Source organism: Trematosphaeria pertusa (genome assembly GCF_010094035.1).
Source record: "Trematosphaeria pertusa strain CBS 122368 unplaced genomic scaffold BU26scaffold_27, whole genome shotgun sequence".
NCBI classification, from domain to species: domain Eukaryota; kingdom Fungi; phylum Ascomycota; class Dothideomycetes; order Pleosporales; family Trematosphaeriaceae; genus Trematosphaeria; species Trematosphaeria pertusa.
Window position 1 is genome coordinate 124,166 of NW_022987238.1, and position 27,106 is coordinate 151,271.

Genomic DNA, 27,106 nt, shown 5'->3' on the forward strand with positions numbered 1-27,106 from the left:
TCGAATTCTTTAGTGCTGTCGTCCTATTCTTATAAACTTTTTCCACCACCAAATGTTCCGCGGTTGGAGAAAAATGTGTGACAACCAGAACCCTTGTTTCGACATGAAATCGGCAATGACAATTCGAGAAATTTAGTGAGTAGGGATAGAAGATAAGATTGTTGCATGCCGCTCTACTGCGATTGCGTTATTGCTACATGATGTAGAAGTCTCGACATTATAGAGATGTGCACGAAGAGGTAAAAGCGGCTTCTCGCTAAAGGATCCTTATTACACCCAGAGCTTCGGCACATTAAGAGCGCTAAGACCAAGGTTGACAAGGCTCGCGATAGATTCTCCCAACACAAGACCACTAGCAAGGATGATGAGATTGCCCTCCCTGTCTTTCCTACGCTGCGTATATGCGCTGTAGAACAGTCCTCCAAGTGCGCGGGTGATGCTGAACGAGGGCAAAAGATATATGCCTGAAAGGAGTTAGTGGCTCTCATATCATACGCTTGGGCCTGAGCATATCCATACCAATTGCGAACGATACTCCACTGGGAATCAGCTTTTGCCACCAACGAGATTCATATCGCATTTTCAATATTGTGGCCAGAGCGGAGAGGGCGGCGGCTGCCACGGCAAAGGGCCAAACACCCTCTGGGAGGCCCTGGCCCAAAAGCAATCTGGAGGTGCTGAGAACGAGATATGCGGACGGGACCCTGAAGAAGCGGCCCGGTATGGGATACTGAGACGCATAGAGCTTGTATACCCCGCATGATACGAAAGCACCGAAGAGTGAGCCAATGATTTGTCCATGCATTTGTGCTTCTGGGCGTGCGCCAACGATGCTTCCGACTTTGAGATCGTACGCAAGGTCTCCTGACTGGACCGCACCTGCTACGGCGATGGCTGCAGATATGAGGTTGATAATTACGGCATTTGGATCGGAATGCGAAATCAATGCTGCAAATACAAACTGGGAGACTATATGGCAAGGTAAGCATAGTCGTGTCTCCTAGCACAAATATGCATACCTATAGCGCTTTCTGGATTGACATCCGTCTTTGCAAGAGATCGTATCCCCACAGCTGCCATCGGAAGCGACAGAGCTATGGCGAGCGGAGTATAATACCAGGGGGTAAGCTTCCCAAAGACGAGTTGTACTGTCAATATGCAAATGAGGAGGGAGACCAGGAAGCCCAAGCTAAGGACTGGTAGGGCGCTGAGGCCGCCAGACGAGGGAATACTTTCCCATCTTTTCCGAACGAGCGTGGTCCATTGCATCCTTTGAGTGGGTATAGGGTCGGAATCAGAATGTGGCTCACTTGGTATAGGCATGTACTGGTTTTCGAAAGGTGGTGGTGGCGACCGACGTCGAGCGCGGTTCCTCCAGAAGGCTGCCAATCGGCTTGCGGAGCGTATGTTAGCTCGGTATTCCCTCCAACACGGTCGCACCACAAGCCAGGCCAATTTGATCGACGCATCAGCAAGTAATGAGGCTATGCTGATCCATATAATCCATCCCCTTGATCCCGAAGTCCAGTCATCCACTGGGCCGGGCGCCCAGCCTCGGCGTTTTGCATGCGGTGATAATATTCCCCATCCAATGATGGCACCAGCCAGCATGTGCAACGAAATGTAAGGGCCGATAATCATCCCCTGGCCGAAGAAACCAGGTGAAAGGTCCACAGTCCAGAGCCAGGTGCTGGCCGCTTGGTGCCCAAAAAGTGGTAATTCGTGGAGGATAGGTATGAAATCCAGAGTGACAGACTGAGGGAAGAGGTCAGCATGACGTGGAATCAGAAAGCCCGGAGACCAGAGATAGAGCCATACAATGATTCCAGATACTATTGCACCCCGTAGGAGGCTGTTCATCGCAGATTTCCATTCGATCTCATCAGAAATCTCGTCGCCCTGGACACACGCAAGGGGCGGTTCTCCTATAAGAGACTCCCGCCTCGAAGAGAGACCATTACGAGAAGCTGACTGTGACTTCGGAGCGCTGTGATGAAGGGTGTTAATGAGATGGGCCGTAGCACTTGCGCCCGGCCATGGTAGTCGCTCCCGTTCAATGAAATGTCCCCGAAGCATGGCGGCGAAAACGATCCCGAAGAAGCAAAGACCGACTGTCCAGACAAGAAGGCTTCCAAAGCCTTCGCGCAGCGGGCCGTTTTCGTCGGGACCGATAAGGAATTCGAGGGCGGGAATTGCACCGATCAATCCTGCTGTGAACGGCATACATCCTGTAGCCGTGGCCACGCTGACGAGCAAAACGTTCTCCGCAGCGCCAAATCTGGTCGTCGTGTACCTCGAGAATAGTCTGAAACCGGTAAAACCCATCAACGCCGAAACCATGGACATTCCGCTACCGGATCCAACGCGAAGTCCATAGTATGTATTAGAGACGTTGATTAGAAGACCGATTAGGAGTCCAGACATAATAGCGCGCAGCGTGAAGCTTCGCCCCTTCATCTCGATAGGTTCTTGGGACGCCGGAGCGTTGCTCTGGTGGGATGCTGAGTCGCGGCAGTTCTCAAAGCCAGAAGAAGATCGGGATGAGCAAAGGGAAGAATCGGCCATTCTGCAAAAACTTTCTAACGAAGGTCCAGCCGGGTCGAGCTCCAGGTCGTGGAAAGTGCTAGCGAAATCCAGTCGAGAATGGGGCATCCTGCGAGTGGTCTCTAGCGAGGCCCAGATGGAATAACCTTGGAATGAGGCCCGACACGTGAGAAGTGCGGGTAAAACCCGGTCGGTAGTGGGAGGCTCTTGCGGTAGGGAATTCTCCGGGGCTAAGGGCTCGCCGTACAAGTAAGTAAGGTTAGTTCGTCCATTGTACGCACCCGCGAAGGCCTCCAGGGTAGCTGTTGCGCACGTCGTTCTATCCGGAGAATTCCACACCGTGAGAGGGAGGTTAGATGAGAAACACACCGTCCGGTCAGCATGGTGGCAAAGATAAGGCAAGGCAGAGCCTCATGTCGCACGGAGGCGTGGGAGAAGTGCTGTCCCCACCGATCGCGAGCAGGCAACCGCCGTCCCGTGCCACCGTATTGTTGCAGGCGGTTGGCTCCTAAGCCCACGTATTCTTTCCGAGGTTCTCGCTGGCACCCGAAACAGTTCCAAAGCTTCTGCAGTTTACAAGTAGTAGTTGTATTGCGGCATTGTAGAAGGGGCAACTAGTTATGCTGGATTGCACTTACGTGCCTGTGCCCTTGGCTAGTAGGACTGTCTCGTGCTTTCATGAAATCGACAGTTCATGCGCTGTACATTCTGCGACCAATTGCACATCACCAATGAGTGCAAGAACTCTATCATAAACTTCACATCTCTATTCAAATACCAATGCCAGCCTCTAGCCTGGTTACGACCCAGGTGTGCTAACTGTTGGTCAGAATCTCAACGCATGCGATGGCTATCCCAAATAGGACGGCAAACCATCATTACAGCGACCGGGGAAGAACTGCCTTGCCATAGTTCATTAGCCGCAGCCTTATTCTTCGCCTTCTCACCTCCAGGTCCAGCGTGCTTTTGTTTCTGTACCTCCGCAAGGACCTCCTTTGGATGCTGACACTGAGGATGGCCAACTGAGGGTCTCAGTGGCGAGAGCCACCTTCAGGAATTTTGCCATCCTTTTTTTGGGGGGATTGAGCCTCGTCTGGTCATCTATACCGCAAAATGACCGGCACCGCATAAGCAAACAGCCGAAACATAATATAAGAGGGCGAGGGAAATGATCAAATGTCCGTCTTTCCACCCATGACCTTGGCAGCCTGGACTGCATTCATCTTCTGCGTCCATCCAGGGGCGGGCACCAGCCTGCGCACCGTTCGGACCTCGTCGGAAGCATAGCCCGGAATGCGGATGTTGTAGTTGCGTTCGAGCACCAGCTGGATATCGCGAACATCAAGCTGCGGAGACTCGCGGAGCTTGGAGAGCTTGCAGGCGTTGCTAATGACGGTGTCGACGAAGTCGTCCGCGAGCTGGAGGACAGCCTGACAACAAGTTAAGAATTTCGCTGCAAACGGATGAATCTCGATGAACTCACCTCTTCGACCTCCGGGGTGAGCGCTTCCTCCGAACCGCCGGTGACCTGGCGCACGAGCTCGTCGAGCTTGCGCTTGCTAAGCACACGATCGCCCTCGCCTTCGAGCTGGAACTGGGGAAACTTGGAGAGCACGGGCTGGCCCATCTGGCCAGGAGCACCGTTGGTGGGGCCACTCATTGTCGGACGCGCCTGACCCATACCCACAGGTGTGGGCTGAGTGACGGTCAGTTGGCGTGGTATCGGCATCTTGGGGTTGTTCAGCTGCTCGCGCTCACGACTGCCGGGGGCGTGGAAGCTGCCTTGTCCGCCGGGCTGCATTGGGGTCGTAGTGCGCTGAGCGTCGGGATTTGAGTACGATCTCTGCGCCGCGCTTATAGCAGCCTGGTGAGAGAGCGGGACGGGAGGGCCTGCGGGATTGGAGCTTGCGGATTGCGGGTGCGGTGAGTTGCTCGCCTGGTGCTGGTGCGCGTTCGCTTGTTGAGGATTTATCTGAGGTCGCGGCGGTTGCTGCTGGGGCTGCGGTTGGCCTGGCTGCGCGAACTGCGGGTGCTGGTTTGGCGGCTGGGCCTGCTGTGAATGAGGTGCGGGCGGCTGTCGCATGGGTTGCTGAGAAAGTGAAGGTGCGGGTACCTGCGCGCTCTGCAGCGGCGGTTGTTGCGTTTGCTGTGCAGCGCCGCCCTGCATGGCGCCAAAGTGCTGCGCCTGGGGCGGCAGCGACATCTGGCCCGCCTCCATCTTAATCTGCGGCTCCTCTTTGACGTTCGGCTGAGAGGGTTGACGCTGCTGCTGCGCGGGCAGTTGTTGAGCCTGCTGGGGTGCCTGCCCTTGGCCCTGGGAGCCACCAGAGCGTCGCTGCTCGTGCTCGGCCTTGTAGTTCTTCTGCTTGTCCCTGAATCTATCGACAAAGTCCTTTGCGGAGCCGTACTCTTTCTCCAGGTTGGCTTTCTGGCTGAGCAGCTCCGCGGGGACTTCCTGGCCCATCTTCTGCCGCTGCTCCATCATGTTGCCCAGGATCTTGATGCGCTGCGTCGCGCGGTGCTGCCGGTTCAGCGCCATGAGATAGCTATTCCGCATCTCCTTTATCTTCGTGTCGTACGCCTGCGTTCCCTCCTGCGGGCCGTCGAGCGGCAGGTAGTACTTGAAGGTCTGGACATGCTTGATGATCTCGGGATCAACCTGGTTCTGCGGGTTCTGCTGCGGCGGACGCTGTCCTTGGGCGGGGTTCGGAGGCTGCTGCATCGGCGGGGCGGGCTGCTGCTGCTGCTGCTGCGGCTGCGGCTGCTCGTTTGCGGGTTGATGAGAGGCCTGCTGGCTTGCCTGGCCCGGCTGCTGGTTTTGCTGGTTTGGCTGGCCTTGGCTGGCCTGCTGCTGCGCTTTGAGCTTCGCGCGGTATGTCCGCTCTTGTGTAATGAGCTTGGACGACCAGTCCTGCAGTTTCTGGCGCGCCTGGTTGTGCTCGATGGTACCAGCCGGCTTTGTTTGCATGATCTGCCATAGGTTGTGCACCACCGGCCGGTACTTCTGCTTCATGTCTTCGGTCAAGCATTGCAGCTTCGGCACGTCGTCCGCTTTCAGCAGCTGCGGCCCCTGTGCCTGCCCTGGGCCTTGGGCTCCTTGCGGCTGGGGGTTGCTCATGCTGGAGGAGCAACGGCGCGGACGCCTGTGGACCTTCGCTGTGCGAAGACGGGAAAGACGGATGGAGATGCACACTCGGAGGGCGGCGGCGTTGAGCGAGCGTGGAGGCGTGCGGAGCGGCTTTGAGACGGAAGCGCGCCCGTGAATGATGCATGACAGCCTTGGCGAACTACTCATGACTCGACTCAGCCTTCGTCTTGCTCGTCTCCCGCCCTACATCGAGCGATTGACTTGGTCGCGGCTTAGTATCTGAACCTAGACCGGACGAAGCATTCTGGTGTGCGTAGCCTCGCTACTTGAGTCAATCTTAATCCAGAGCATTTGGTCGGTACAAGCCCCATTTCTCGACCTAATCTTCTCCAACGTATGCACGTGATCGGAACGAAGATACCTAGGTAGAAGAACTTCGCAGCATGGCTGACTAACTCATGCACTCAATGCTGGGATGAGAAGGCAGCAGGGGATCACCGTGCGCTCCAGATTGCTTGCCCGACGAAGAAATGAAAAGAACGGCGACCGTCCGATATGGATGGACGCATTCTTCCCTTCAATCAAAAAGCACAGCGGAAAATACCAAATCCAAAAGTCTGGCCCCTGGTTCCTCCCCTCCAAATGAAAACGGCAGCTTCCAGAGCTGCTCATGAACCGCCGGACCTGAGACCTACGAAGCGGCGAGAAATGCCGTCAGCTCAAAAACGGAAATACTATGGATAGCGAAGCCGTACGTTCCGCACCAGTTCATAAACTACAACGACACAGATATCACATTCTAGCCATCCGCCCTTTATCCACACGTCACTTGAAACAGTGCCACACAAGCTTCCTCGCACGCGAGATAGCAAACAGATGTCATATCCCCCGTTGGGAGCCCAGTCGAGCTTGAACTGTCAGTCCATGTACGTGGTTGCACCGTTTGGATGGGACCCGCTGTCTGGATTGTCTCTTTTGTTAAACGGACTGAAACTACGGAAGACACCAGAAGCACGCCTTTGGCTGAACACTCCTTTAGTTCTGACGTTGCCGAAAACGTTAAAGTGTCACTGCAGCGTATTCTGGTTGTTGTAGGCGGCATTGCAGAGGCTTGTGTGGACTTGTTCTAGTTGCAGCTGAAGACGGCGAGTTGAACCTTACTCGCGTCGCCGACGTAGCTTATATCGAGGACGGGAAGTGGAGGGGTGGATTCCGTCCCAGGAGGGTCCGCGTTGGAGCATCTAGGAGTCGAGTAACTGTCCCCACGTTCTTTGTCTTGGTCGCCTGGGTCGACAACGAATTGGAAATGGACATGGCTGGATGGAATGAGCCTGATACAGTCTCTTCCCACATGAAGGTGAAGCTTCCCAGGCTGTCGACGCGCAAGGCTTCCCGGCACCTAAGAAGGGTCCCGCACATACACATTCCGAACATACTCTTTCAGCGGCGCCAACTCCTCGTAGTCACGCGGCTTCTCCTTGCTAGCCATAAACCAAAGCCATTGCTCAAAATACACTCCCGCCAGCCAACTCTCAAAATCCCATCCTTCGAGTGTTAGATCGTCCTTCATCATCCTCGCCATCTGGCACCCCTCCCTCTCCGCCTGCACCCTCTCATCCACCGTGACCGGAAACTCGTCGAACTGCTCATCCTCACTCATATCCTCCCACTCATCTCCAGTATCTAATCCTGAAGCGAGCACACAATGCGCGCCCTCTTCTCCAGGCACCAAGTAGAGGTTCCAGTACCCGCCGCCTTGCTGGTCGCTGTACATACATACGTTGTAGCCGCCTGTGCCGCCGTCGATGGCTGCGGGCACTTTGCGTAGGCCGCCGGTTATGTCGAAGAAGTTTGCCGTGGAGCTCGGAATGCGGTCCATGAGTGACTTGTTTGAGATGAATTTGACAAAGGCTGGTGGTAGCTTGACATTTGCTTTGGTCGCGGCTTGCTGCAGTTCTTCGAGCTGCCATGTTGTCACCTCCGAAGTTTTGTGCGGTTGCATTTCCATATCCGTTCCTGAATCTAGGGGCCCCAGCCAATGCAGATCACCGTTCAGCCGCAGGTAGTCTAGAGAATGCATGCGATCCACGTCTCGCGGATCAATAAGTTCGGCTGAAGCAGGGATGCCGAAGAGTTCACGGTGGTGCTCGATGACCTCGTTTGGAACGTTGTTGTCGAATACGAAAGGGCCAAAGCGTGATATACTTTGCTCTGCATGGTGACGTCTGGCGAAGAGCGGCTCCAAGAGGGGTAGGCAGGTTAAGGTGAGGAACTTGTTCATCGTGAGGGCCAGAGACTCGATGTCGAGGGGAAGGAGGTATGAGGTAGTCATGAGGAGAAGTTCCTTGGGGAGCTCGTCAAGGGCCATGATGGTATAGGTGAGAAGAATTCAGATGTTTGCGCAGAGCTGTTTGGAATGGTCTGGGGTTGGATACTCCTGGATATTGTGGTCGTCCCGAGGTCTCCCAAGGTTGTTGCCTTGACCTTTCCCGCTTTTCGCCTAGCGTTCATATGGTGCACAGACGAGGCATACACTGTCAGTGACCGATCATGTCCTTTGGTATTATTACATTAGATGCCTATGAATAACCAGTCCTAGAGTTGTCCGGACGATTTTCAACGTCATGGATTCCCTGCTGTACTGTGTTTCTCTGCTTTTGCGAGCGCCCTTTCTCTCGTGTTCTTGACCTCCCACTCAAACTCCTTTAGAGCTCTCAGCTCGCTCGAGACAAATAGCCCTCCCATAAGACCATCGATAACGCCGACGCTCAGACTGAGCGAGCTGACAAGTATCAAGATAAAGGAAACGTAGTTATGCGGAGACCACCAGACGCCGATAAGGCACCCAACCGTGAGGAGGAACTGAAAGCCAAAGTGGCCTAACCGCAGTCTTCGCTGAGTGCACTCTCGCCCTTGGTATTTGACTATTGTCGCCAGTATCTCGTCGTAAACCTCGATTGGAAGATAAGTCTCCGGTAGTGCCCAAGGGCCGTTCGAAGATGACGGCGCCTTCACACTCCTGACTAAGGTTGCTTCAACAGCAAAATGGTCGCTGAGGGAGCAGAAGAGTTTGGGATGCCGCATAGTCATGCCCACATTGGCTTCCTTAAGCGTCCACTCGGCGGTCCGCGTTCCGGTTGTGGCATCGTGGTGTTCTCCGCTACTGAAGAAGATATAATCGAGCCTCTTCGCATTCGGATCGTCTACTGATGACGGAATTTGCACATTCTCCCCTTTATCAAGGCGCTGTTTGTGAGCTTTATTCCACCGCCATGTATTGAGCGCGCTATCGCATGTGGCTCCATTCTTCGTCAGGTTAAACTCCGCGTTGGGCATCGGCTTGTCGCGAAGCTGCTCCACATTGTCTCTTGCCGCACCGACCGATGAATCGGGATGAAGTATTCGCCATACATCCCGCACCGGGGAATGTGTCTCTATTATACGGTGGGCGAGCGAGAGGGGTATCATGTTGAAGTCGCCCAATCCGATGACAAGGTGACCGCGTTCGGCTGCTCCACGCATAAGTTTAGTAATCTCCCATGCTTGGGCTGTTCGGTGGCAGAGATAGGAGTCGAAAGGCTCGGATTCGTAAGGGGCGTGGAGCTGCGGAGGTCAGTTCAGATCAGTGATTCCATACGGTGACGCGGTCTCGTTACATGCGTGCAGAAAACTTCCGCAATATCTCTTCGCGTCGGTCCCATACGTATCCGCGCATATGCCACCCCTTTCCCCACAAACCAATCTCCGCGGTAGAAGGCCGCAGGTCGTCCATTGAGCGGATACTGCGTCATGCTGCTCTCTTCAATAGGCCATCTTGACAAAATCACAAGTCCGCCGCCGAATATGCCGCTGTGGTAGAACTTCCCATAGGGAAGCAAATGGCGGGTCTTGTCTCGGATAGTACTGTAATCCTGCTGCGTCCAGCACTCCTGGAGGCCGACAATGTCTGGTGGATGCTCTGCCGCGGCGATCTGGTTCCCGATTTCTGTCAAGCGCTCATTGCGAAGCTTGGCAATGTATTTCAGGCCCCAGCAATTGAGGGACACTATCCGTAAGCTGGACGGGGGCCGGCTCGAATCGTCCGCCATGAAGGGAGAATCCGGAGGGTACATGTATAAAGGTAGGATTGAGTGTTTGGTGGAGAGCTGGGGAAATATGGTGGGCCTGTGACAGGGATCAGGGTAATAAGGCGTTCACCGCCCTGCTGACATAAGTGATTGGCGCGCTAGGCGGGCAGAATATTCCCCTCGTCCCTGGCGATTGCGTTCCGACACCACCACAAGACCATGGCCGACCGCAACACGTCCCCCAAGCGCCGAAGGGAGGATGATGATGAATATGATTCTCCGCCGCGAAAACGCTCAGCATCGCGCACGCCGCCCAATGGCTCTCCTCAGTATAGGCTAGCGGAGCGGCCGCGACGGTATAGCAGGGAGGATAGCGAGGATGACAGGAGATACTACAGAAATCGGAGGAGCCCACGCTCAGGATCTCGGTCAAGGACACCGCGCTCGAGATCAAGATCAAGGTCCATATCCCAGCGTCGCTCACGGTCCCCGCACCCCAGCCCACCCCCGCCAAAGCCCACAGAGCTCTTCTACAAACCCGCCATGATCCTCCGCGGCCACAAGAAAGGCATATCATCAGTCAAGTTTTCTCCTGACGGCCGCTGGATAGCAAGCTGCTCCGCAGACTGCACGATCAAGATCTGGGACGCGAAGACGGGAAAGCTAGAGCACACACTTGAAGGCCATCTCGCCGGCATTTCCACCATCGCTTGGTCTCCCGACTCCAAGATCCTTGCGTCAGGCTCGGACGACAAGTCCATCCGATTGTGGGACGTGGCGACGGGCATGGCGCATCCGACTCCGTTCATCGGCCACCACAACTATGTCTACTCCATCGCGTTCTCGCCGAAAGGCAACATGCTCGTCAGCGGTTCCTACGATGAAGCTGTCTTCCTTTGGGATGTCCGCGCAGCTCGTGTCATGCGCTCGCTTCCAGCTCATTCGGATCCCGTCGGTGGGGTAGATTTCGTTCGAGACGGCACCCTCATTACAAGTTGTTCGCACGACGGCCTGGTCCGAGTGTGGGACACTGCAACCGGCCAATGCTTACGCACACTTGTGCATGAGGATAACGCGCCTGTAACATCAGTCATCTTCTCCCCAAACGGAAAGTACGTCCTAGCATGGACGCTCGACTCCTGTGTCCGGCTCTGGAACTACATCGAAGGGAAGGGCAAGTGCGTAAAGACGTATCAGGGGCACATCAACAAGAAATACAGCTTGTCAGGAGCATTTGGGACGTATGGTTCTGATCCACCTTACCAATACGCATTCATTGCCTCAGGGAGCGAGAACGGCGACATCGTGCTATGGGACGTCAGCACAAAGAATGTCTTGCAGCGAATAGAGGGAGGCCACGGAGACGCAGTGCTTTCAGTGGACACTCATCCGACCGAAAAGGTCTTCGTCAGCGGAGGACAGGACAGGACAGTGCGGGTGTGGAAAGAATCAGCACTACCTCCGCAACCTGCTGGAGAACCGACAACCAACGGGTACGACCCTGACATACTGCCACCGAATCCATTCGCGGATGGCTAAACTCCGTGTGTTGATTAAGATAATTGGACCCCGGACGTGTGGTTTTGTAGATACCCCTGAAAGTTTAGCACAGCATAGCATCGTACGAAAAGCATTCCCGGTTGCGTGAGCTTCTTTGATCTCCCCGTTTCACCATGTCCGATGCTCCTTTTAATAGTGTAGATACTACAGTATATGTACAGAATGCGAGTAATGTGAGTGGTAGGATAACAACGGACGCAGTGTTCCCTGCGCGAAGGGGCCTCGTCCTTCCAAAATAACGGCCATAGGACGCTCCGTCATAACGCCTTTTGTGTATACGTACTTGTACAGATGGCCGCCGAATAAACTTGCTTCTGTCTATTTCCGCCTCTTCATGACCTTGGTGCACATTTCAATGAGCCCTTTCTTCGCATCGCTTTCGGGAAAGAACGCAATAGATTGGATAGCCTTGTCGACGTATTCTTGTGCTAGAGCGCGCGTTTGCTCAAGCCCCGTGCTTTCGGAGACGATTTCGCGTGCCTGGTTTCGAATTAGCTAATGCCTCCCTTCTAGAGCATTTAGGAGAGAGGGAACCCACCCTCTGCACATCTCCATCCCCAGAGAACTTCCTCCCTACCAGCTTTCCGAGGCTCTTGTTGTCCTTCCATGCAAACAACAACGGTGCAGTGGCCAGTCCCAGCTCCAGGTCCGCTCCCGCAGGCTTCCCTAGCTCTTCCCCGCTGACAGTGTAATCAAGCATGTCGTCCACCAGCTGAAACGCAAGACCTAGGTTCTTGCCATAGCTATATGCCGCCTCCACCACTTCCGGAGTACACTGCCCTAATATCGCTGCCGCTCTGCATGATTTCGAGATCAATGACGCCGACTTCAGGTATGTCTTTTGGAGGTAGTACGTCAGCGTATTCTCCGTCCAAGCGGGGTTGCGCTCGTCCGACGCGGTGTTCTTTAGCTGCATGAATTCACCCTCGACGAGGTTGGCGATAACGGTTGCGAGCAGCTCTGTGACTTCAGGGTCTCGTAAACGAGCGAGCGCCACGGAGGCACGGCCGAGCAAGAAGTCGCCTGCCAAAACTGCCATTTTGTTGCCAAATTCAATATTCGCAGAGGGCGCGGAGCGGCGTGATATCGAGTGGTCTATTACATCGTCATGAAGGAGCGACGCCGTATGTATCAGCTCGGTAATCTCAGCTAATCTTCGCTGGGATGGAAGGATGTCGGAGTCTTCGTTTCGGTAAGAGGTGTCGTGGATCGTCGAAGATATGCTGGGATACTCTGCATCTGGCGCGGAGGGGTTCTCGTCTGAAAGTATGCTGGGTGATGTTATAGGTCGATTGACTGAATATGGACTCCTGTCCCTTGGTATCTTCGGCGTAAGGGCCGTTGCTCTGCTCATGAGCAGCACTAGCATCGGCCGCACATATTTCCCTTCGCTCTGCGTGTAGTACTTCGAAACCGTATCTAGCGTCGGATGCCCTGAACCAAGCAACTGCCGTATGTTCTTCGTCAGAAACTTCATCTCTTTCGCAACCGTCTGAAACGGGTCCATTGATAATGGAGCATTGGGATCGGGCGCAGGTGGATTGAAAACATGCTGTGCAGCGGAGACAGCGGCGGCCCATGACGACTGATTACGCCGGCGGGACGGGTGGTAGAAAGCTGCGACTTCGTGATTCGAAAGAAGACACTCTCTTCGAGAGGTACATTGCGGGAGGCGAGGGGAGCATCGCGTCAAGGTCGTCGCGAGCCGTGAAGATCGGCCCGACATTGGATTCTGTCCACAAAAAGGAACTGCGGAAGTGCAATTGGAACTCCGCAGTCGGATTTGAGGGTACGATAGGGGTGTTTTGGTGGTTCGACAGCTGCGACGTGAACCATCGGAAAGTTTTGGGACATCGTTACGCTAAGATGCCGCCAAGACAACCCGGGCTCCCGAACCGAGCCAGAGCTCCAGCCGCCGATCTGCCTGCGACCGTGCAGCTTCAACTCAACCACCGCACAATGGTGCTTCTCACGATGACGCCCGCCATCGTGCGGGCGCTTTCCAGAGCCGAAGACATCTCGCCGGAGGAATTCGGAAAGCTTCAGCTTCCATCGGAGCCCTCGCTCGCAGGACCCCAGCCGGGGAACCCCATCTCGCACAGCCAGTTAATCGACCTCTCGAAGTTGCTCAAGAAGCACGCCTCTGCCACTTCTACCGGTGAAAACCAAGAAGAGGAGCCAGTGTCTCCTACGAAAGGTGCAGAAGCAGAGTCAGCTCCTGCTAAGGAAGGAGAAGTGCAAGCGCCAGCATCCTCCGAGAAAGAGGAAGCCCCCGAGGACCCCCGGTCCGCCGAAGAAGACCAGAAAAATGAGCCCGTTGTCTACACTCTCAACACCCTCCTCCGCTCCTCTAAAATCTACATTCCCCCGCCCCCACCAAAGCCCGAGCCAAGCCCCTCGTACGTCGCCCTAATGGCCCGCCTCCGCGCCGAAGAAGAAGCCCGCGCCTACACCCGCATGCTTAACCCCCCAACCTCGTCGTTCACTTCCGCCCGTCGCCCTCCCTCTGCCCCCGTCCAATTCAGCATCGGAACCGACGCCCCGCTTGACGAAGACGACGTCGGCTACGAGGAGGTGCACCGCCAGATGATTCTTATCATCAATGTTTTGGTGTCGATAGTAGCGTGTGCGGTGTTTATATGGGTGGCAGCGCGGCATTGGAGCGTCGCGAAGAGGCTTGGTTTGAGTATGGGTGGGAGCGGGGCTGTTGCGATTGCGGAGGTGGCGGTGTATAGTGGGTATGTGCGGCGAGTCAAGGAGGCGAAGAGGAGGGAGAAGAAGAAGCCTGAGATCAAGGAGATTGTCCAGAGCTGGGTGATTGATAGGGACAGCAACAAAGAAGTCCCTGTGTCGGGAGGGTTGAAAGGCAAGCCCGAAGAGTGCATAAGGTATAGGAAGGGGAAGCATCGTTAAAAAAAAAACCCATTAATCCCGGCCGCATACGCTATGCAGAAGGCAATGAAGATACCAAAAGTCCAGACTCAACTCCCGCCATGCAATCTATGGCTGTCCCAGCGCTAATTCCGGTCAAACCGGGAATAATACTAAACACATCGAACCCGAAAAAACTACTTCTTCTTCCTCCCGGCCACACCCCCCGCAAACCTCCCCAGATTACTTAAACTACTCCTGGACTTGTGCCCAGCAGGCTGCGCCCCTGCCGGCACAGGCAACGGCCTATTAATCCCCGCTGGCGCTTGCCCACCCCTCAATCCCGCACTCTTCGGCGGCACCTCGGGCGGACCCCTCTCTTTCTCTTGTACGGGGCTGACACCCATATCTTCACCCATACTCGCCATCCGCTGGCTTTTTCTCGCCCTCTCCTGCGTGCTCTTGAACTTCTCGAGAAGCTCGACCCACTTGACGCCGCCGTCTTCTCGGGCTTTGAGGCGGTTCGGGCGCTCGAAGCTGGATACAGGGGTTCCCTGCGATGCACTGGGAGGACCGGTCTCTGAGCTCTTCTGTCTCAAATGGTTAAAGTTGGAGGTGGGGACATACGTGCGCGGCGCGATGTGGAGATACCCGATCGCGGAGACACTGTTCAGGCGGTTCTTTAATGCTGCGAATGCAGAGGATTGCGGCAGGAGCATGAGTAGGCCATAAAGGCACTTGTAGAGGTGTGGGTATTTTTCGGGTTCGAGGAGTTGCATTCGGAGGTCTGTGAAATATATCAGAGGCATCTCAAGATTAAGAGGGAGACTTACATGTAAAGACCGGGGACTCAAGTAGCTGGACCAGCTTGTCGATTTGGATGAGCATGTTGACTGTCATCTCAAGGTCCGCGCTAGTCTTGTTAGCGTATATCTCGTTGCAGCAGAAGGCGAGCAACTTGCAATATCTGGAGGAGGTGGTATGCTTGCTCATAAGCTTGAGCTAAAAGGCAAAGTGAGAAGGTAGCGACAGCATTGTGGCACCATGACTTGAAGAGAGATACGAAAAATGACTGGCCGTCCCTTGAATCCAGATTGCGGAGCCGTCTTCGGAGATCCGCGAGTTCTGGAGCGGTGATGAGATTGTTGTTTAGATTCTGCACCATGATGCTAGCGAATTCTACGTCCTGTTTCTGTCAGCACATAGGAGGATAAGCCGGTTGCAATCATACCTCATCTTTCTCGAGGCAGTCGGCCATGGTCCGGTATATCCTCTCTGCGCTAAGCGTAACACACAGTTGCCGAATGATTAGATTGCCTCGCATCTCTAGGAGCCGGCGATCGGTACAGAACAGCTTGAGGAGGTTTACCATGAAAGAAGTGAAGTAGGAGTCATCGCTGTTCTTGGAGATCTGAGATAGGAGTAGAAGGTCGCGTGTGACCACCGCCTCGGAGGGGTCTGACAACGTCTTGAGAAGCGCAGGGAATGTTCCGTCCTCGACGGAGAGTATCTGCGAACAGTCAGTATTCCTTGCGTCTTCTACTACCCGCGGGAAACCTACTTTTCCAGGCGCCATTCTGTGGAGCATGATCAGCCACGCGATCGCTGCAACACGGGTTGCTTCATGCTCATTCAGAAATTGTAGTGTGAGGGCGTTGACCGCTGCTTGGTAGTCCAGCTCCGGCACGGGGCGCGGTGATGGTCCACGCTCCTCCGCTGGCGTCGGCGTCCTCGTACCCTTACTGTACTCGGACTTAACTTCTGCGCGGTCCTGAATCACAGTTTTCAATAACCGACTTGAAAGGTTCGAATCGCGTCGCTCGACGCCGGTAAGTTCTTTGCCAAGCGCGGACAAGGAATTGGGAAGCTGTATCTGGCCCGCTGCCGTGCTATCCGAGCGGCGACTGTCGTCGGACAGGGACATGATGTAGTCCATTAACGACGCGTTAACTTTGTTTGCTGCTTGACGGACAGAATCCAGGTCATGAGACATTCTGGGTAGAACGTGCGTTAGTAGGCTTGGTACAAACGGCATGATGTCCTCGGGGCAAATCTCGAAGAAGCTGTCGATCCATCGCAGCGTGGTAAGCAGGATCTCGTGATTCTCTTCCTCTGCAGGCTGTCAGAACGAACGGCATCATAAGGCAGATGATAGCTACCTTTGTCCCCAAAAGGAGCCCCCAAGAACATGACCAGGATCTCAAGGATCCTCGAATGGTCAACTTGCACGTCTTGTCCGGGAACCCAGTCACCATCTCCATTGCCCGATTTTTCATCCTCGATGGCGATCGATCCGCTCTCTACACTTGAGTCGTCCTTCTCATCTATGGAGCCTCTTTGTTCCGGGGTGGTGCTATCATCCGCGTCGCTCGAGGCGTCTGCCCTGCTTTGGATGCTGGAAGTAGAGTGCTTGAAGCCATCCTCCCGCAAACTCTTCTTGCTCTCCGCTATGCCACGTTTTATGCGTGCAATCTTGCCGATCTCGCTCAGAAACCTGTCCAAGGCCACCTGAGTAGCAGTGTGTACGTCTTGATTCTGATCGGAAAGGAACTTGAAGAGGCCGGCGAGGAAACGGGGCAGGTATGCGACAAGCTCGAGGTCAGGTATGGAGTCCAGCAACGTGATCCAGGCCACGAGAAATGTGCGAGTAAAGGGGTTTATGACATTGATGCGCTCCTCGAGGAGGGGTAGGAATCGTTCGAGCGAGAAGGCGGTGGGGAGGTCTTGGGCGGGTCGATCCTGTCCATCGGTAGCTTCCTCAGTATTCTCCGCCGGAGCGTGCAGGACGGATACATAGGAGGATGCCGATTCAGCCACTATGTCCTTGACCAGCCGGTCGAGTAGCTCGGCCCCATTCTTGACTGAGAGCTCTGAGTCGGCCGCGAGCTGCGCACGATCCGTCAGCCATGTCCCGGGCCAGAGGAAAGGGGGCAAGAAGAAGGCCTACGACCTTGCACAGGGCGTCAAAGACCTGGTTGAAGTAGACCAGAATCTCGCCCTTTGCAACCTTGGCAATATTGTACATGCTCTCGCATGCGTAGTATCGGACGCGGGCATCCTGGTCGGAGAAGCAGGCGAGGACCGGGGGGACTATTTCTTCGAGGTATCGGGCAACTGCCTATGCCACCGTGAGCTCCATCCCTTCGCCAGCATCGACAGGAGCAGGACATACCGGTCCCAAGGCTATCGAGGCTGCGGCCAGCCCAATGAGCCCGCCGTTTCTCGCGTGTGGCTGGTGGACGGCATAGGCGTACTCGTGGCAGAGCTGGTGCACGATCTTCTGGATCCGGTCATAGTCGCCAGCGGCGAGCGCTTCGCGGATCAGGCCTTCGAGCTCGAGGGCGCCGCTCTTGCGCCGGTCGTACAGCTTGTCGTTCAGCGCCTTGGTGATGTTGGGATCCATGTTGGTGTTGCTGCGGGGCGGCGCCTCACATGGCGGAGCGGGCGCGCGTGTGGCTATTGCATTGAAGCCAGACGCAATATCATTCACAGCGTGGTGGGCGGCGCTGCAGCAGTCAACGGGCTTCCTCGCAGGGCACGTCATAGCGCTGCCGGCCGCAGCTGATCCCTGTGCACGCTATGCCGCGCTTGACCGATCCGTCCTGCCCAGGTGAAGCTATCCCAACGTCCACGCTCCACCCGCACATCCGCACCCGCCAGGTGCCTCAACCGGCTCGAGATGGAGAAGCTCAAGACCAAGATCCTGCACCCTCACCGGCGCGCCCGGCAGGCGGCGAATGAAGACACGAAACAGGACTCCGGCAGCCCCCTGACTGGCTTCCAGCACTGGGCTGTGGCATTCATCGTCTGTAACTTCAACGTCGACGTAGGTAGGTCCGAACCTTTCCTTTTGTGCGAAGAGGCTTCAGGGGTTAAGTCGTGCAATCCAGGGCCCGAGATTGAGATCATCTACCCGCCAGACGTGCCCTTTTCGACCACAGATCTGAGCGCCATCTGCTTCAACAGGTCTGCATCGTCGGCCTTTGGCGGAACACCACTCTGATCCGTATATAGCTTCCCTGAGCAGCAAAATACCGAAACCGCTGAGGACCTTGCCTTCAACTTCACCCTTACCAACAACTCGCCTGACATCAACCTGAGCTCACCGCAAGCCCCTCACGGGAATCCCAACACCTTCTATGGCTGCTGCGTCTTCCGCCAAGAGTTTGATCATACCATGAAGAGAAGCTTCAATCAACGCACTCTCGTTCTAGTTTCTCACCACAACTTTCTCGCTTTCTACAACCGCCTATTGTATCAGATGACAGAATCGGGCCTCATCAGCGACCCTACCACGCTGGAATCAGCATATACGCAGATGGTCACTTGGCCCGCGCCAGCCTTGGGACGACAGGAGCTTCCGTTCATGGGCTCCATGATAGCTTTGGATATCGCGCCGCACCATGCTTTCCCACTCCAAGGCTTGGCCGGACCTACTCCGTTGATTTCAGACAAGCCTTCCTCCATCTATGCGTACGAACCGCTGGGCTCATGGGACCTTATCATGCACTATATGCCCTGCATATCCGATCTGTATGTCCTCTACGAAATGCTACTTCTCTGTGAGAGCATCATCGTCATCGCCAAATCACCGCAGCTGGCCAGTGAGGCCGTCTCCGCTCTGGTGGATCTCGTTCGCCCCGTTCCGTACGCCGGAGTCATCAAGCCCTACATGACCATGCAATCCGACTTTCGCGGCATCGGTATCGACGGAGGCACACCAAGCTCGTTCATCATCGGCATCACGAATCCATTCCTGTTAAAGCGCATACTCTCCGCAACAGAGGGCAACCAGCGCTCAAGGCCGCATATACTATATCTGCAGAACTTTGACGGACCTGTACCAGCTAAGCGCCACCACTCACTTCACCGTAAATTGAGTCGGAACGCTCTACTGGATCTGCCTGGAGGCGGCATTGACGCGCATGCGCCCTCGAAACGCTTTCTGAAGTCCGAGTCTGCCCTCCTATCACAAGTCGAAACCCTCCTCAAACCTGGTGATCAAACTCACGAAGTTGGACCTCTTATTCGACGGCACTTTGCTGAGCTAACAGCTCAGTTCATCGCACCCATCACACGTTATCTCACCGCAACAAACGTCGTCTCGCCCGGCGGCAATTCCCGATACGCGAGCTTTTCTGTTCCAGAGTTCCTACATAATCTGTCGAAGCACGGAACGAGCGTGAAATTCCGTGGGCAGAGCCCGATACAGAGACATCGTGCTAGAGACGGATTGTACGAGAGCTTCTGTCATTCGCCGAACTTCTACTCTTGGCTCGATATGAAAATTTCGCTGGAGAACGAGGCTAGTGCAGGATTACTAGGATCTGGTACAGCGTCAACAGCAGCGGCAACCTGAACGCACATCCTATGATGGCGGACCCGCTTTCAAGACACAGGAGCTCGCCGAACCGCCTCAAAATTTCTCCGCCAGCCCCCGGAACACCATCGAGAAAGGTCTAGTACAAGCGCCAGCGAAACTTCCTCTCGTGGAGAACCGAAGTGGGACTTTCACCGGACTTTGGAACCCGATGCTATTCAGCTTGGACATGTCCACAATGCTGAGAGAAACGTCACGAACAGCACTCGAAGCGCCATAGTCGCTGTCAAGAGAGAACCGCGGGAGGAGGTTCGAGAGCGTTTCCGAGGCATCCTCCATGTTGATCGCCAACCATAGACCAACATTATCGGAGACTAAACTCACCACACATCCTCGGTTTATATCTTCACAACCACTGGAATACACATTAAACCTGCTCGCCGCAGGACTCTCTGGTTTGCGCCATTGCCCGGATGTTTATAAACGGGTTGGCAGGGCCGCTCACGCACCTTTTGCGCAAGGGCCTTTTTCGGCACACATCATCTTCCGGCGACTTTGAGGTGGTAAACTAACACGATGCTCCCGCCATGTAGCGCCTTTCTTGCTGTGTAGAGAGCGGTGCATCTTAGTCGCTGTAAAGAGCTTAAGGAAGGCCAGAAAGGAGATTTAATGCTCTTGGATACAGCGCAGCCCCAGAGGGGTCCAGCACCGAAGGCGGCTCTGTTCTCTTTGATGTCTCCTCGTAGTTCCGCGTGTTTAATTAGTGCGCATGAGAGTTTCTACCAAGTTTGCGGGCATCCTTTTTTTGGCATGCTCGCTCCAGTTCAACACGAGAGAAATGCCGCGAACTATTCCGCGAACTTATTAATGCCCCGCTTCTCCAGAGTTCCCCTCCCTCTCCATGAGGGGCAAATGCCGGTCTTTGGTGTTTCATCTGGCTCGGAGCACTTTCTCAGTCTCACTTCCCGCTAAGCATTTTAGAAGCGCAGGAAGTCTTGCTGCGCCGACTAGGAACTCACACTCATGATGTGGTACGAAATCGAGATTTTCGTGGGAAGCCCGCTGAAAGGTATGATGCCGGGCCGACGGAGGGAGGCAGCATACTTGTTGTAGACAAGTTTTTTTTAGCAGAGATTAGTAGGCAGAGTGGGCGTTACGGCGTGGTTTTGGGAAAGTCACGCAGAGGAGTTGCATCATGAGCATGCATGCAGCTGTGTAGTTTCCGTCTCATGGATTACCCTCGTGTTCGTTTTCACTCCCCGGAATCCTACGACTCCCTCCATGTATTGTCGTCGCCGCCACTTTTACGGGCTTTGAATAAGGGACGCTGATGGGCTTCAGGGATTTTTGCAACATAGAATCACTTTGGTATTACAAAACCTGAAGCCCTTCAGCATACTTTGCGCAGCCGTTCCTTCATACGCTATACATCTCAGGGTATCTATCTATCTACATGCTCCCGCTATTCTCTGGCGGATAATCCATCATGTCAACACACACTGGCTGCCACAAGAACTCGGGATCCTCTCCCCATCGACCCCTACCCCACCCAGCAACAGGCCACATCGGCATGTAGCACATCTCGCCCACGTCACACTGCTTCTCACACCTTGACCACTGCTCAGCCCAGCCCAGCCAGGCCAGCAGCTCTTGCATGTCCTGTTCCCAGAGCTCGGCGGCATACTTGAGTTCCTGGGACACGGCTAGGAAGCGAGAACTGCCTAGCTCTGGTGCGGGGTTGAAGTACATGAGCCAGTAGTATTCGACGCCGAGTCCTATCCTGATAACTGTAGAGCATATGCCGTGCAGAGTCTCTTTGATTGCATTGCCCAGAATTGAGTCTTCGTCGCCGACTGGTTGCTCGTCTAGGTCGTACTGAGTAATGCAGCGCTCCAAGGTTGTCTGCGCGAGACGGGAGTCTAGGTTGAATATCTCTTGCAGTCGCTCCTGTGTGTACGGCCTATCAGGGGGGTATTCGAGGGAGGGAAGCATAAACCAGTGGGTTACTTGCCGAACTTGGTATATCCATGCATCCAGAGGAAGGTGGGTCTCATGGGGTTTTGGGGCCATTTCCAGGTAGTCCAGAAGGGTAGTCAGCTCGTTGTGGTACCTGGTAATGATTTCCTCCGCTGTGTAATGCCAGTCGACATCGTCACCATTCCGTGATGCTGCCAGAGTGTTCTTGAGTCTCTTCTCTACGGCGGCGCGCATATAGACGCCATCTTTGCCCGCAACGCTGGTCAAGCGGTGTTGCCGCCGGCGCTCCATTAACGCCCGCAATTCGTCAGATCGTCGTGCTATGCGCTCTGCATACGAAGAGAAAGAGTTTTCTCCATTACCTCCTCTTCGCCATCTTCCGTTCGTCTCCAGGTTCAGCCGACTGATATCGTCTTCAATTCTGGAGCGAAACTGATTACGAAGGCCAGGTTCGTAGAACGAAAATATTCCCCGCGGATCCACCCTCATTCTCGAGTCCCCATGATATCTCTTTGCTGCAGCCGTGGACCAGAACCAACTTGATGTATTCCGGAATGGCTCTCGCGGATCGGTCATCCCAGGTCCATGAGGCCCTTCATCTTCACTCGGACCCAAGGTCAATTGAGGGTTCGTACGAATTGGTTCTTGAATACCAAGCACTTGGTTTAACTTCGCTTGATCCTCCGAAGATAAAGGTTCCTCAAGTTCGAGAATCCGAAGCCATCGCGCCTTAGCCCGCTCTAGCGCAGCTGTAGGATCGTAGTTGCGGGGCGCAGATACGTTGAGATTTGAGACCAGCTTGAGTGATGGGCTATCGAAGTCGCACCAGATCAGCTCAAAACCAGCGTTCATGCGTACGATGCCTTCGTAACCCCATCCCTGACCACCAAGACCGCTTGATTCGAGCCACTTGCAGAGTTCCCTGGCGCGAAAGTACTCGTCTTGAAGGGGATTCCAGCGAGGAAATGACAATCTCAAAGGTGGCCGTGGGGATGTGTTTTCGTTCTCGGGCTCTTTTGGGTGACCGTGGTCGCGGTGGCCTCGTCCTGGTGGCGGACCCCGTCCTCCTCGCTTAGGTACATCGTCAGTCCCATTGTAGAGGAAGACCATCTGTGAAAACGTGCCGTCCCCCATAAGGCTCGCGCTCGTCCCGTCGAAGTACACAGCCCGAACGTTCCTCGTAGTCTTGTAAGTCAGGAGGCGAGAGTCCGGCATATTTCCCATAATTCCGTATGCCATCTCCATATCGAAAGCTAGCCATTCTGGGCTCGGGACAGGGTCGTTATCGTGACGGCCATGGTAGAGAAGTGTATGCCGGGGAACGGTGACCGAGGCTATGGTGTGGCCATTGGGAAACAGAGTCTGCGGCTGGACCTGGAGAAGAGTAGCCAGCGAATGGAAGATGAGCGGTGACGGGGACGTGAAGTCAAGGAACTCGAGGAACGATGCCGCCTGGACAAGTGGGAGTAGGAAGAAGAGGACCGGCACGAAAGAAGCTGCATGAGACATTTTGGCGGGTATAGCTGCGTCTGCAGTTCAGGACGGCATAAGGAAGATGGATGTTTGCAGCAGTCGGAACCACAGGAGAATGGTGTATAGATGCGTCCGTGCTTGCATCTAAAGACTCACGTGTGGGTCGTTGACTGGAGACCTCGGGAAGCCTTGACCGTACTACCGGAACCATGCCCGATAGGGCATAATCCAGGCCGTTGGATGAAACAGACGGAAGGTGCAGCTTTGCTTGCTGCTGCGGCCTGGGTAGCTAGGACCTCAAGTATCCTTCACGAGAAAGGTGGGATTCTTATCGCGTCGCATCTGGGTGACGCGTACGCGTCCTGCTGCCCCGCGATAGTCCTATCGCGCAGGATGTGGGATCCCAGTGCCTCGAAGACTGGATAATAATTGACGAGATGAAGAAAGAGAATACCTACGCATTTGAAAATCCACGCGAAGCATCCCCTTGCTGTGCAGCATGGCGTGTTGAATTACTGGCGAAGATAGAGCGCTAATCGGTATATGCAGGGGTAATGCCACCACCGCGGGGCAATCCGCGGACGGTCTTGGACGTTCCAACCATGTGAGCTCGAGACACTCAGTGACTCCATCGCGAAGGATGCAGACTTTCGAGCGATCAAACCACCGTGCCGCAATGGTGTTCAGGAGCGCCCATGACGGATGGTGCTTTCCGCTTTCCGAGAGTAGCTGTGCGCGACATGACGTCAACAGAAAGCATGTGAAAAAGCTCAAGCTTCAGAACCCCAAACTGCCAGTTCTCCCAGCAGCCACACATTAACATCCTCACATCTTACTATCTCGGTACTCTAGCCGGAACACCCTAACCTCCATCTCTTCACGATGGAGAACCCAGGTTCGTCACCACTCGCATTCTCCATCCTTTCTATGCAATTGACCGCGCTGCAGCCAAAGAAATCACCCGCGTAATCCACCTCCTCACGCAATCGCCGCCCTCGATACAGCGCGACACGATAGAAACCCACTTCACGCCCAATGCCTCGTTCACGCACCCGTTCTGCCGGACAGGAAGCTGGGAAAACTCGCGGTTCCTCGTGCGGGCCATATACCGCTGGTACAAGATCATGAGTCCGCGAATCGATCTTGAGGTCAAGTCTGTTGGTACGCTTACCTAGTAGAATGGCCCCTCATCAATCGCGCCGGCGTGCCCTGCCGAGGGCTTTCGTTGGAGTTGAATGAAAAGCTGACCATCTGTGATAGCTTACGACGAACCCAACCTCATCCTCTACGTCAGCATTCACCAGATCTTCCGCATCTGGGTCATCCCCTTCTACAAAGCGCCAGTATCTCTCGTTAGCGTCCTCACTCTCAAACACAACCGCGGCGACAGAAAATACTACATCGACAGCCAGAACGACCTATACCAGGTAGACGAGTTTATCAAGTTCGTGGCGCCTCCGGGCTGGATACTGGTCTGGCTATGGCAATTCTGGTCGACCTTCTTTTGCCTGCTCGGAGCGGTCGCTCTGTGGCCGGTCAGTCTCATAGAAGAGCTGATCTGGGAAGAAGGCGAGTTCGAGAAGGAAAGGGAGGGAAAGGGCAAAAGGGCGCTGGTCAATGGCATCGAGATGAAAGATCTGGAGAGGAAGAGCGTGGTGAGCAGTCGACCTGTCGCCCACGGAGACAAGTAGGCGGCCGATTTCGTGGAAGGGTTTCGCTATTCTTTTCACGACACGTCCTAATTCATGTTCGAAGTTGGAGACCGTCGGCTGTGTTGTTGTGCCCTTGGAGCTATTGAGCAGTCAGAAACAATTTTCTTTTCGAGTGTAAGGATTTGTGGCGAAGAGTGCAACCTTGAGGTGCCACTTGTCCTAGTTCACACGACCTGTTCGCCCGGATGCGCTAAATATAGCTCAGTAATGCTAACAGAACCGAGACAATACTTCTCCATCCAGCACCTATTGACCGAAGCTAGGAACAAGTATAGAGGCCTTGACGGCGTAGCTTCGTCATCATCGCTGGATACGGAGGCCAATTTCGCTGACTGCCGACATTTCCGGCAGTGGACTATCGAACTTTTAGTCCAAGATATTCTTCGAATTCACTATCCAATAGCGCGCAGTGGCGGTGCCGAGCGACCGAGTTGTTGAACTTGCCATGCGAAGAAAACCTTGACGACTGAATACAGATCCAAGACCACCAAGATCCATGGCATTTGCCGGGGCCGGATCCATAGCACGAGAGAAGCGCAGCTGAATTAAGGTATGGCTCGAGCTGGCATTCTGCATTGCCGAGCCACCGGATGCCTGCGCAGAGGAACTGGACAGCCTGTCGCAGCTCCCCATCGGGCAATGACCGGCGGGGCTGTCGCGTGCTGGACGTTGGGGCGACACCTGCATGCGGCAGTGCTGGACCTGCGCCAGCCTTGCGAAAACGGCGTCGCTCCCGGCGTGCTGAAAGGCGCGTTGACTCAGATTTGTTGGTATTAGCTCTTCGTCAGGCTGGCTGCCTAGATGGACGCTTGGTGTTGGTGTTGAATGTGGCTTGCTGTGCCTTGATGCCGTGTTGCGCAGCGCTTCGGTTGCGCAGGCGAGCCGCTGCCGAAGTCTGGTGCGAGGATCGCTGCGAGTCGAAAAGTCTTCCTTTGCGCCCTGCTCGTGGTGCGGTCGCATGCAAACGGCGTTTGCGTGTGACATGATCCAACACGTACTCTAGTAAGATACGGCGATGTTTTGTGCAAAGCCGCAAGCAATAATCCTTCCGCCCTGCTGACCTGACCCAGCCAACCCTCTCTTTCGGAGAAACACGCAACGTGTGATCGTGGGGTTCACCCACGATGCGAGATTGCCAAGGGGTCCGTAAAATGTTGACAAGGACGGCAACCCCTGTTGGAAGTTGAAATTTCAGCGAATAGAGAAGTGCAGAAGCCCTACAGCAACCAAGGGGCCCATGGGCCAGGCGTCGTGGAGAAACTGTGGCGTTTACTGTAAAATGATGTGCCGCCTCGGCAGAGGGAACTGGTTGATCGCCTAATACCGGTCTCGTGGATGGTCGGATGGAGTGAGCGAGGCGGATGGTGCCCTCTTTTCCTGAAGTAAATAAATCCCCAAAGTCCCTTGCCACTGCGTCTTTATTTGCTCTCCATATACCCGGCCCAGATCTTTAAAAGTGGAATCCTGCTCCTTGAACTTTCACAGCGTTTCGCGACCCGTAACACACGTTGCTTGCGCTCCCGTTCGTTATTTGGAATTCTCAGTCGTACCCAACGATCGTTCCTTTGAGCAAACATACGCGCCTCGTCTGGTCCTCCATCGCTCGTTCTAAACACCGGTCGGTTTTAACCCAATTCGCCGCCATGTCGCTCAAATATTTCTCGCTAGCTCTTCTCGCCATTGCGCAGGCCTCTCCCCTCGAAAATGTGGCTCGCGACGAAGATTGTACCCCATGCAATCCTCAAGGGGCATCAGGAACGAATCCGCCCTCCGTAGGGCCCGAACTGAAGGACATGTACGTCGACTTGCTGGCATCCGTTAAGGACATCCACTTCCGAAAGCGTTGGGCAGAACCTCTCAGTGCGCGCGACGGCGATTTCTGCTGTCGCCAGACCCTGGACTGCGTAAACGTACAAAGTCTGAATATCCCAATGTGTTACGACAAGTTCACCACAAATTTTGCCTTCAGCGACGGATCTTACGGATCGCTGACGACAGGCGACTATACCCAAGGCGACGCCAAAGCGAATCTGATCAGCGGCGACTACACGAAGGGAAGCGAGTCGGGTAACATCTACGCGCAGGATCCTTCAGCGAAACCGAATACGGCCACGCTGTCGATCCCACCTCAGTGGACTGGCACTGGTGTAGGAAGCGCCATTCCTGCTACCGGATTGGGTTCGGTTATTGTCATAACGACTACCATTCCAGGAACCACGGTCAGCGGTGCAACGACTTTGCCTGCGTTGACGACGCTGGGCACGACGATTCCTGCACGCACCGTTACAGCGGCGACAACAATCGCCCCTATGACTGCGGTTGTGACGACTACAGTGGACGGGTCGGAAACCGCAGCCGCTTCGTCTTCGAGCAAGGGAGCAGCAACACAACTCTCCACAGACTCCACCAGGTCGTTCGGGATGTCGATAATCACGGCATTGTTGTACGCCATCTACGCCCTGTAAAAGTGATTTGTAATGTCGGATGAGTCCTG

At 54.8% G+C, this 27,106-nt stretch overlaps 10 protein-coding genes across 10 annotated transcripts; 5 read left to right on the forward strand and 5 right to left on the reverse strand.

Annotated features, from left to right (window-relative positions):
• Nucleotides 1-270: 270 nt before the first annotated feature.
• BU26DRAFT_441993 (OPT superfamily oligopeptide transporter) lies at nucleotides 271-2,457 on the reverse strand (the record flags this gene model as incomplete). The annotated part of the gene is made up of 4 exons (XM_033824486.1): nucleotides 271-464; nucleotides 520-969; nucleotides 1,020-1,755; nucleotides 1,819-2,457. The coding sequence occupies 4 exons, from the start codon at nucleotides 2,455-2,457 to the stop codon at nucleotides 271-273; spliced, it is 2,019 nt and encodes a 672-aa protein (XP_033675752.1).
• Nucleotides 2,458-3,716: 1,259 nt separating this feature from the next.
• On the reverse strand, nucleotides 3,717-9,720 carry BU26DRAFT_441998 (uncharacterized protein; the record flags this gene model as incomplete). Its single annotated transcript, XM_033824487.1, has 5 exons — nucleotides 3,717-3,974; nucleotides 4,028-5,736; nucleotides 6,754-6,792; nucleotides 8,275-9,235; nucleotides 9,289-9,720. The coding sequence occupies 5 exons, from the start codon at nucleotides 9,718-9,720 to the stop codon at nucleotides 3,717-3,719; spliced, it is 3,399 nt and encodes a 1,132-aa protein (XP_033675753.1).
• A 196-nt stretch (nucleotides 9,721-9,916) lies between these two features.
• BU26DRAFT_525656 (WD40 repeat-like protein) lies at nucleotides 9,917-11,356 on the forward strand (the record flags this gene model as incomplete). Its single annotated transcript, XM_033830557.1, has 1 exon — nucleotides 9,917-11,356. A coding segment is annotated over one exon (1,322 nt), but the record flags the coding sequence as incomplete, so codon positions are not given.
• A 221-nt stretch (nucleotides 11,357-11,577) lies between these two features.
• On the reverse strand, nucleotides 11,578-12,766 carry BU26DRAFT_511911 (decaprenyl-diphosphate synthase subunit 1; the record flags this gene model as incomplete). Its single annotated transcript, XM_033827338.1, has 2 exons — nucleotides 11,578-11,739; nucleotides 11,798-12,766. The coding sequence occupies 2 exons, from the start codon at nucleotides 12,764-12,766 to the stop codon at nucleotides 11,578-11,580; spliced, it is 1,131 nt and encodes a 376-aa protein (XP_033675755.1).
• Nucleotides 12,767-13,233: 467 nt separating this feature from the next.
• BU26DRAFT_441781 (uncharacterized protein) lies at nucleotides 13,234-14,172 on the forward strand (the record flags this gene model as incomplete). The annotated part of the gene is made up of 2 exons (XM_033824475.1): nucleotides 13,234-13,440; nucleotides 13,573-14,172. The coding sequence occupies 2 exons, from the start codon at nucleotides 13,234-13,236 to the stop codon at nucleotides 14,170-14,172; spliced, it is 807 nt and encodes a 268-aa protein (XP_033675756.1).
• BU26DRAFT_525659 (ARM repeat-containing protein) lies at nucleotides 13,828-17,636 on the reverse strand. The gene is made up of 9 exons (XM_033830558.1): nucleotides 17,303-17,636; nucleotides 17,081-17,248; nucleotides 16,290-17,016; nucleotides 15,692-16,242; nucleotides 15,362-15,640; nucleotides 15,093-15,316; nucleotides 14,964-15,043; nucleotides 14,758-14,917; nucleotides 13,828-14,694 (listed from the first exon to the last, which is right to left on the reverse strand). Exons 1-9 carry the CDS (start codon nucleotides 17,531-17,533, stop codon nucleotides 14,328-14,330), a joined length of 2,787 nt encoding a protein of 928 aa, XP_033675757.1. The 5' UTR covers nucleotides 17,534-17,636; the 3' UTR covers nucleotides 13,828-14,327.
• A 17-nt stretch (nucleotides 17,637-17,653) lies between these two features.
• Nucleotides 17,654-19,804, forward strand: BU26DRAFT_188856 (DUF1630-domain-containing protein). Its single transcript, XM_033820487.1, has 3 exons — nucleotides 17,654-17,960; nucleotides 18,021-18,096; nucleotides 18,145-19,804. The coding sequence occupies exons 1-3, from the start codon at nucleotides 17,810-17,812 to the stop codon at nucleotides 19,487-19,489; spliced, it is 1,572 nt and encodes a 523-aa protein (XP_033675758.1). The 5' UTR covers nucleotides 17,654-17,809; the 3' UTR covers nucleotides 19,490-19,804.
• Nucleotides 19,805-20,634: 830 nt separating this feature from the next.
• On the reverse strand, nucleotides 20,635-23,238 carry BU26DRAFT_189234 (uncharacterized protein). Its single transcript, XM_033820489.1, has 2 exons — nucleotides 20,838-23,238; nucleotides 20,635-20,785 (listed from the first exon to the last, which is right to left on the reverse strand). The coding sequence occupies exon 1, from the start codon at nucleotides 22,934-22,936 to the stop codon at nucleotides 20,900-20,902; it is 2,037 nt and encodes a 678-aa protein (XP_033675759.1). The 5' UTR covers nucleotides 22,937-23,238; the 3' UTR covers nucleotides 20,635-20,785; nucleotides 20,838-20,899.
• A 535-nt stretch (nucleotides 23,239-23,773) lies between these two features.
• Nucleotides 23,774-24,471, forward strand: BU26DRAFT_405687 (uncharacterized protein; the record flags this gene model as incomplete). Its single annotated transcript, XM_033822855.1, has 3 exons — nucleotides 23,774-23,795; nucleotides 23,849-24,061; nucleotides 24,161-24,471. Coding segments are annotated over 3 exons (546 nt in total), but the record flags the coding sequence as incomplete, so codon positions are not given.
• A 1,856-nt stretch (nucleotides 24,472-26,327) lies between these two features.
• Nucleotides 26,328-27,065, forward strand: BU26DRAFT_404981 (uncharacterized protein; the record flags this gene model as incomplete). Its single annotated transcript, XM_033822847.1, has 1 exon — nucleotides 26,328-27,065. A coding segment is annotated over one exon (738 nt), but the record flags the coding sequence as incomplete, so codon positions are not given.
• Between the last annotated feature and the right edge of the window lie 41 nt (nucleotides 27,066-27,106).

Bases quoted from the DNA above. Each gene is read 5' to 3' on its own strand.
- BU26DRAFT_525659 (XM_033830558.1), bottom strand. From the start codon at position 17,533: ATGGATCCCAACATCACCAAGGCGCTGAACGACAAGCTGTACGACCGG. The intron at 17,017-17,080 runs GTCGTAGGCCTT...GATCGTGCGCAG, and splicing joins TCTTTGACGCCCTGTGCAAG to CTCGCGGCCGACTCAGAGCT. The intron at 15,317-15,361 runs GTATGATTGCAA...TGACAGAAACAG, and splicing joins ACTGCCTCGAGAAAGATGAG to GACGTAGAATTCGCTAGCAT.
- BU26DRAFT_188856 (XM_033820487.1), top strand. From the start codon at position 17,810: ATGGAGAAGCTCAAGACCAAGATCCTGCACCCTCACCGGCGCGCCCGG. The intron at 17,961-18,020 runs GTAGGTCCGAAC...CGTGCAATCCAG, and splicing joins TAACTTCAACGTCGACGTAG to GGCCCGAGATTGAGATCATC. The intron at 18,097-18,144 runs GTCTGCATCGTC...ATCCGTATATAG, and splicing joins AGCGCCATCTGCTTCAACAG to CTTCCCTGAGCAGCAAAATA.
- BU26DRAFT_189234 (XM_033820489.1), bottom strand. From the start codon at position 22,936: ATGTCTCATGCAGCTTCTTTCGTGCCGGTCCTCTTCTTCCTACTCCCA.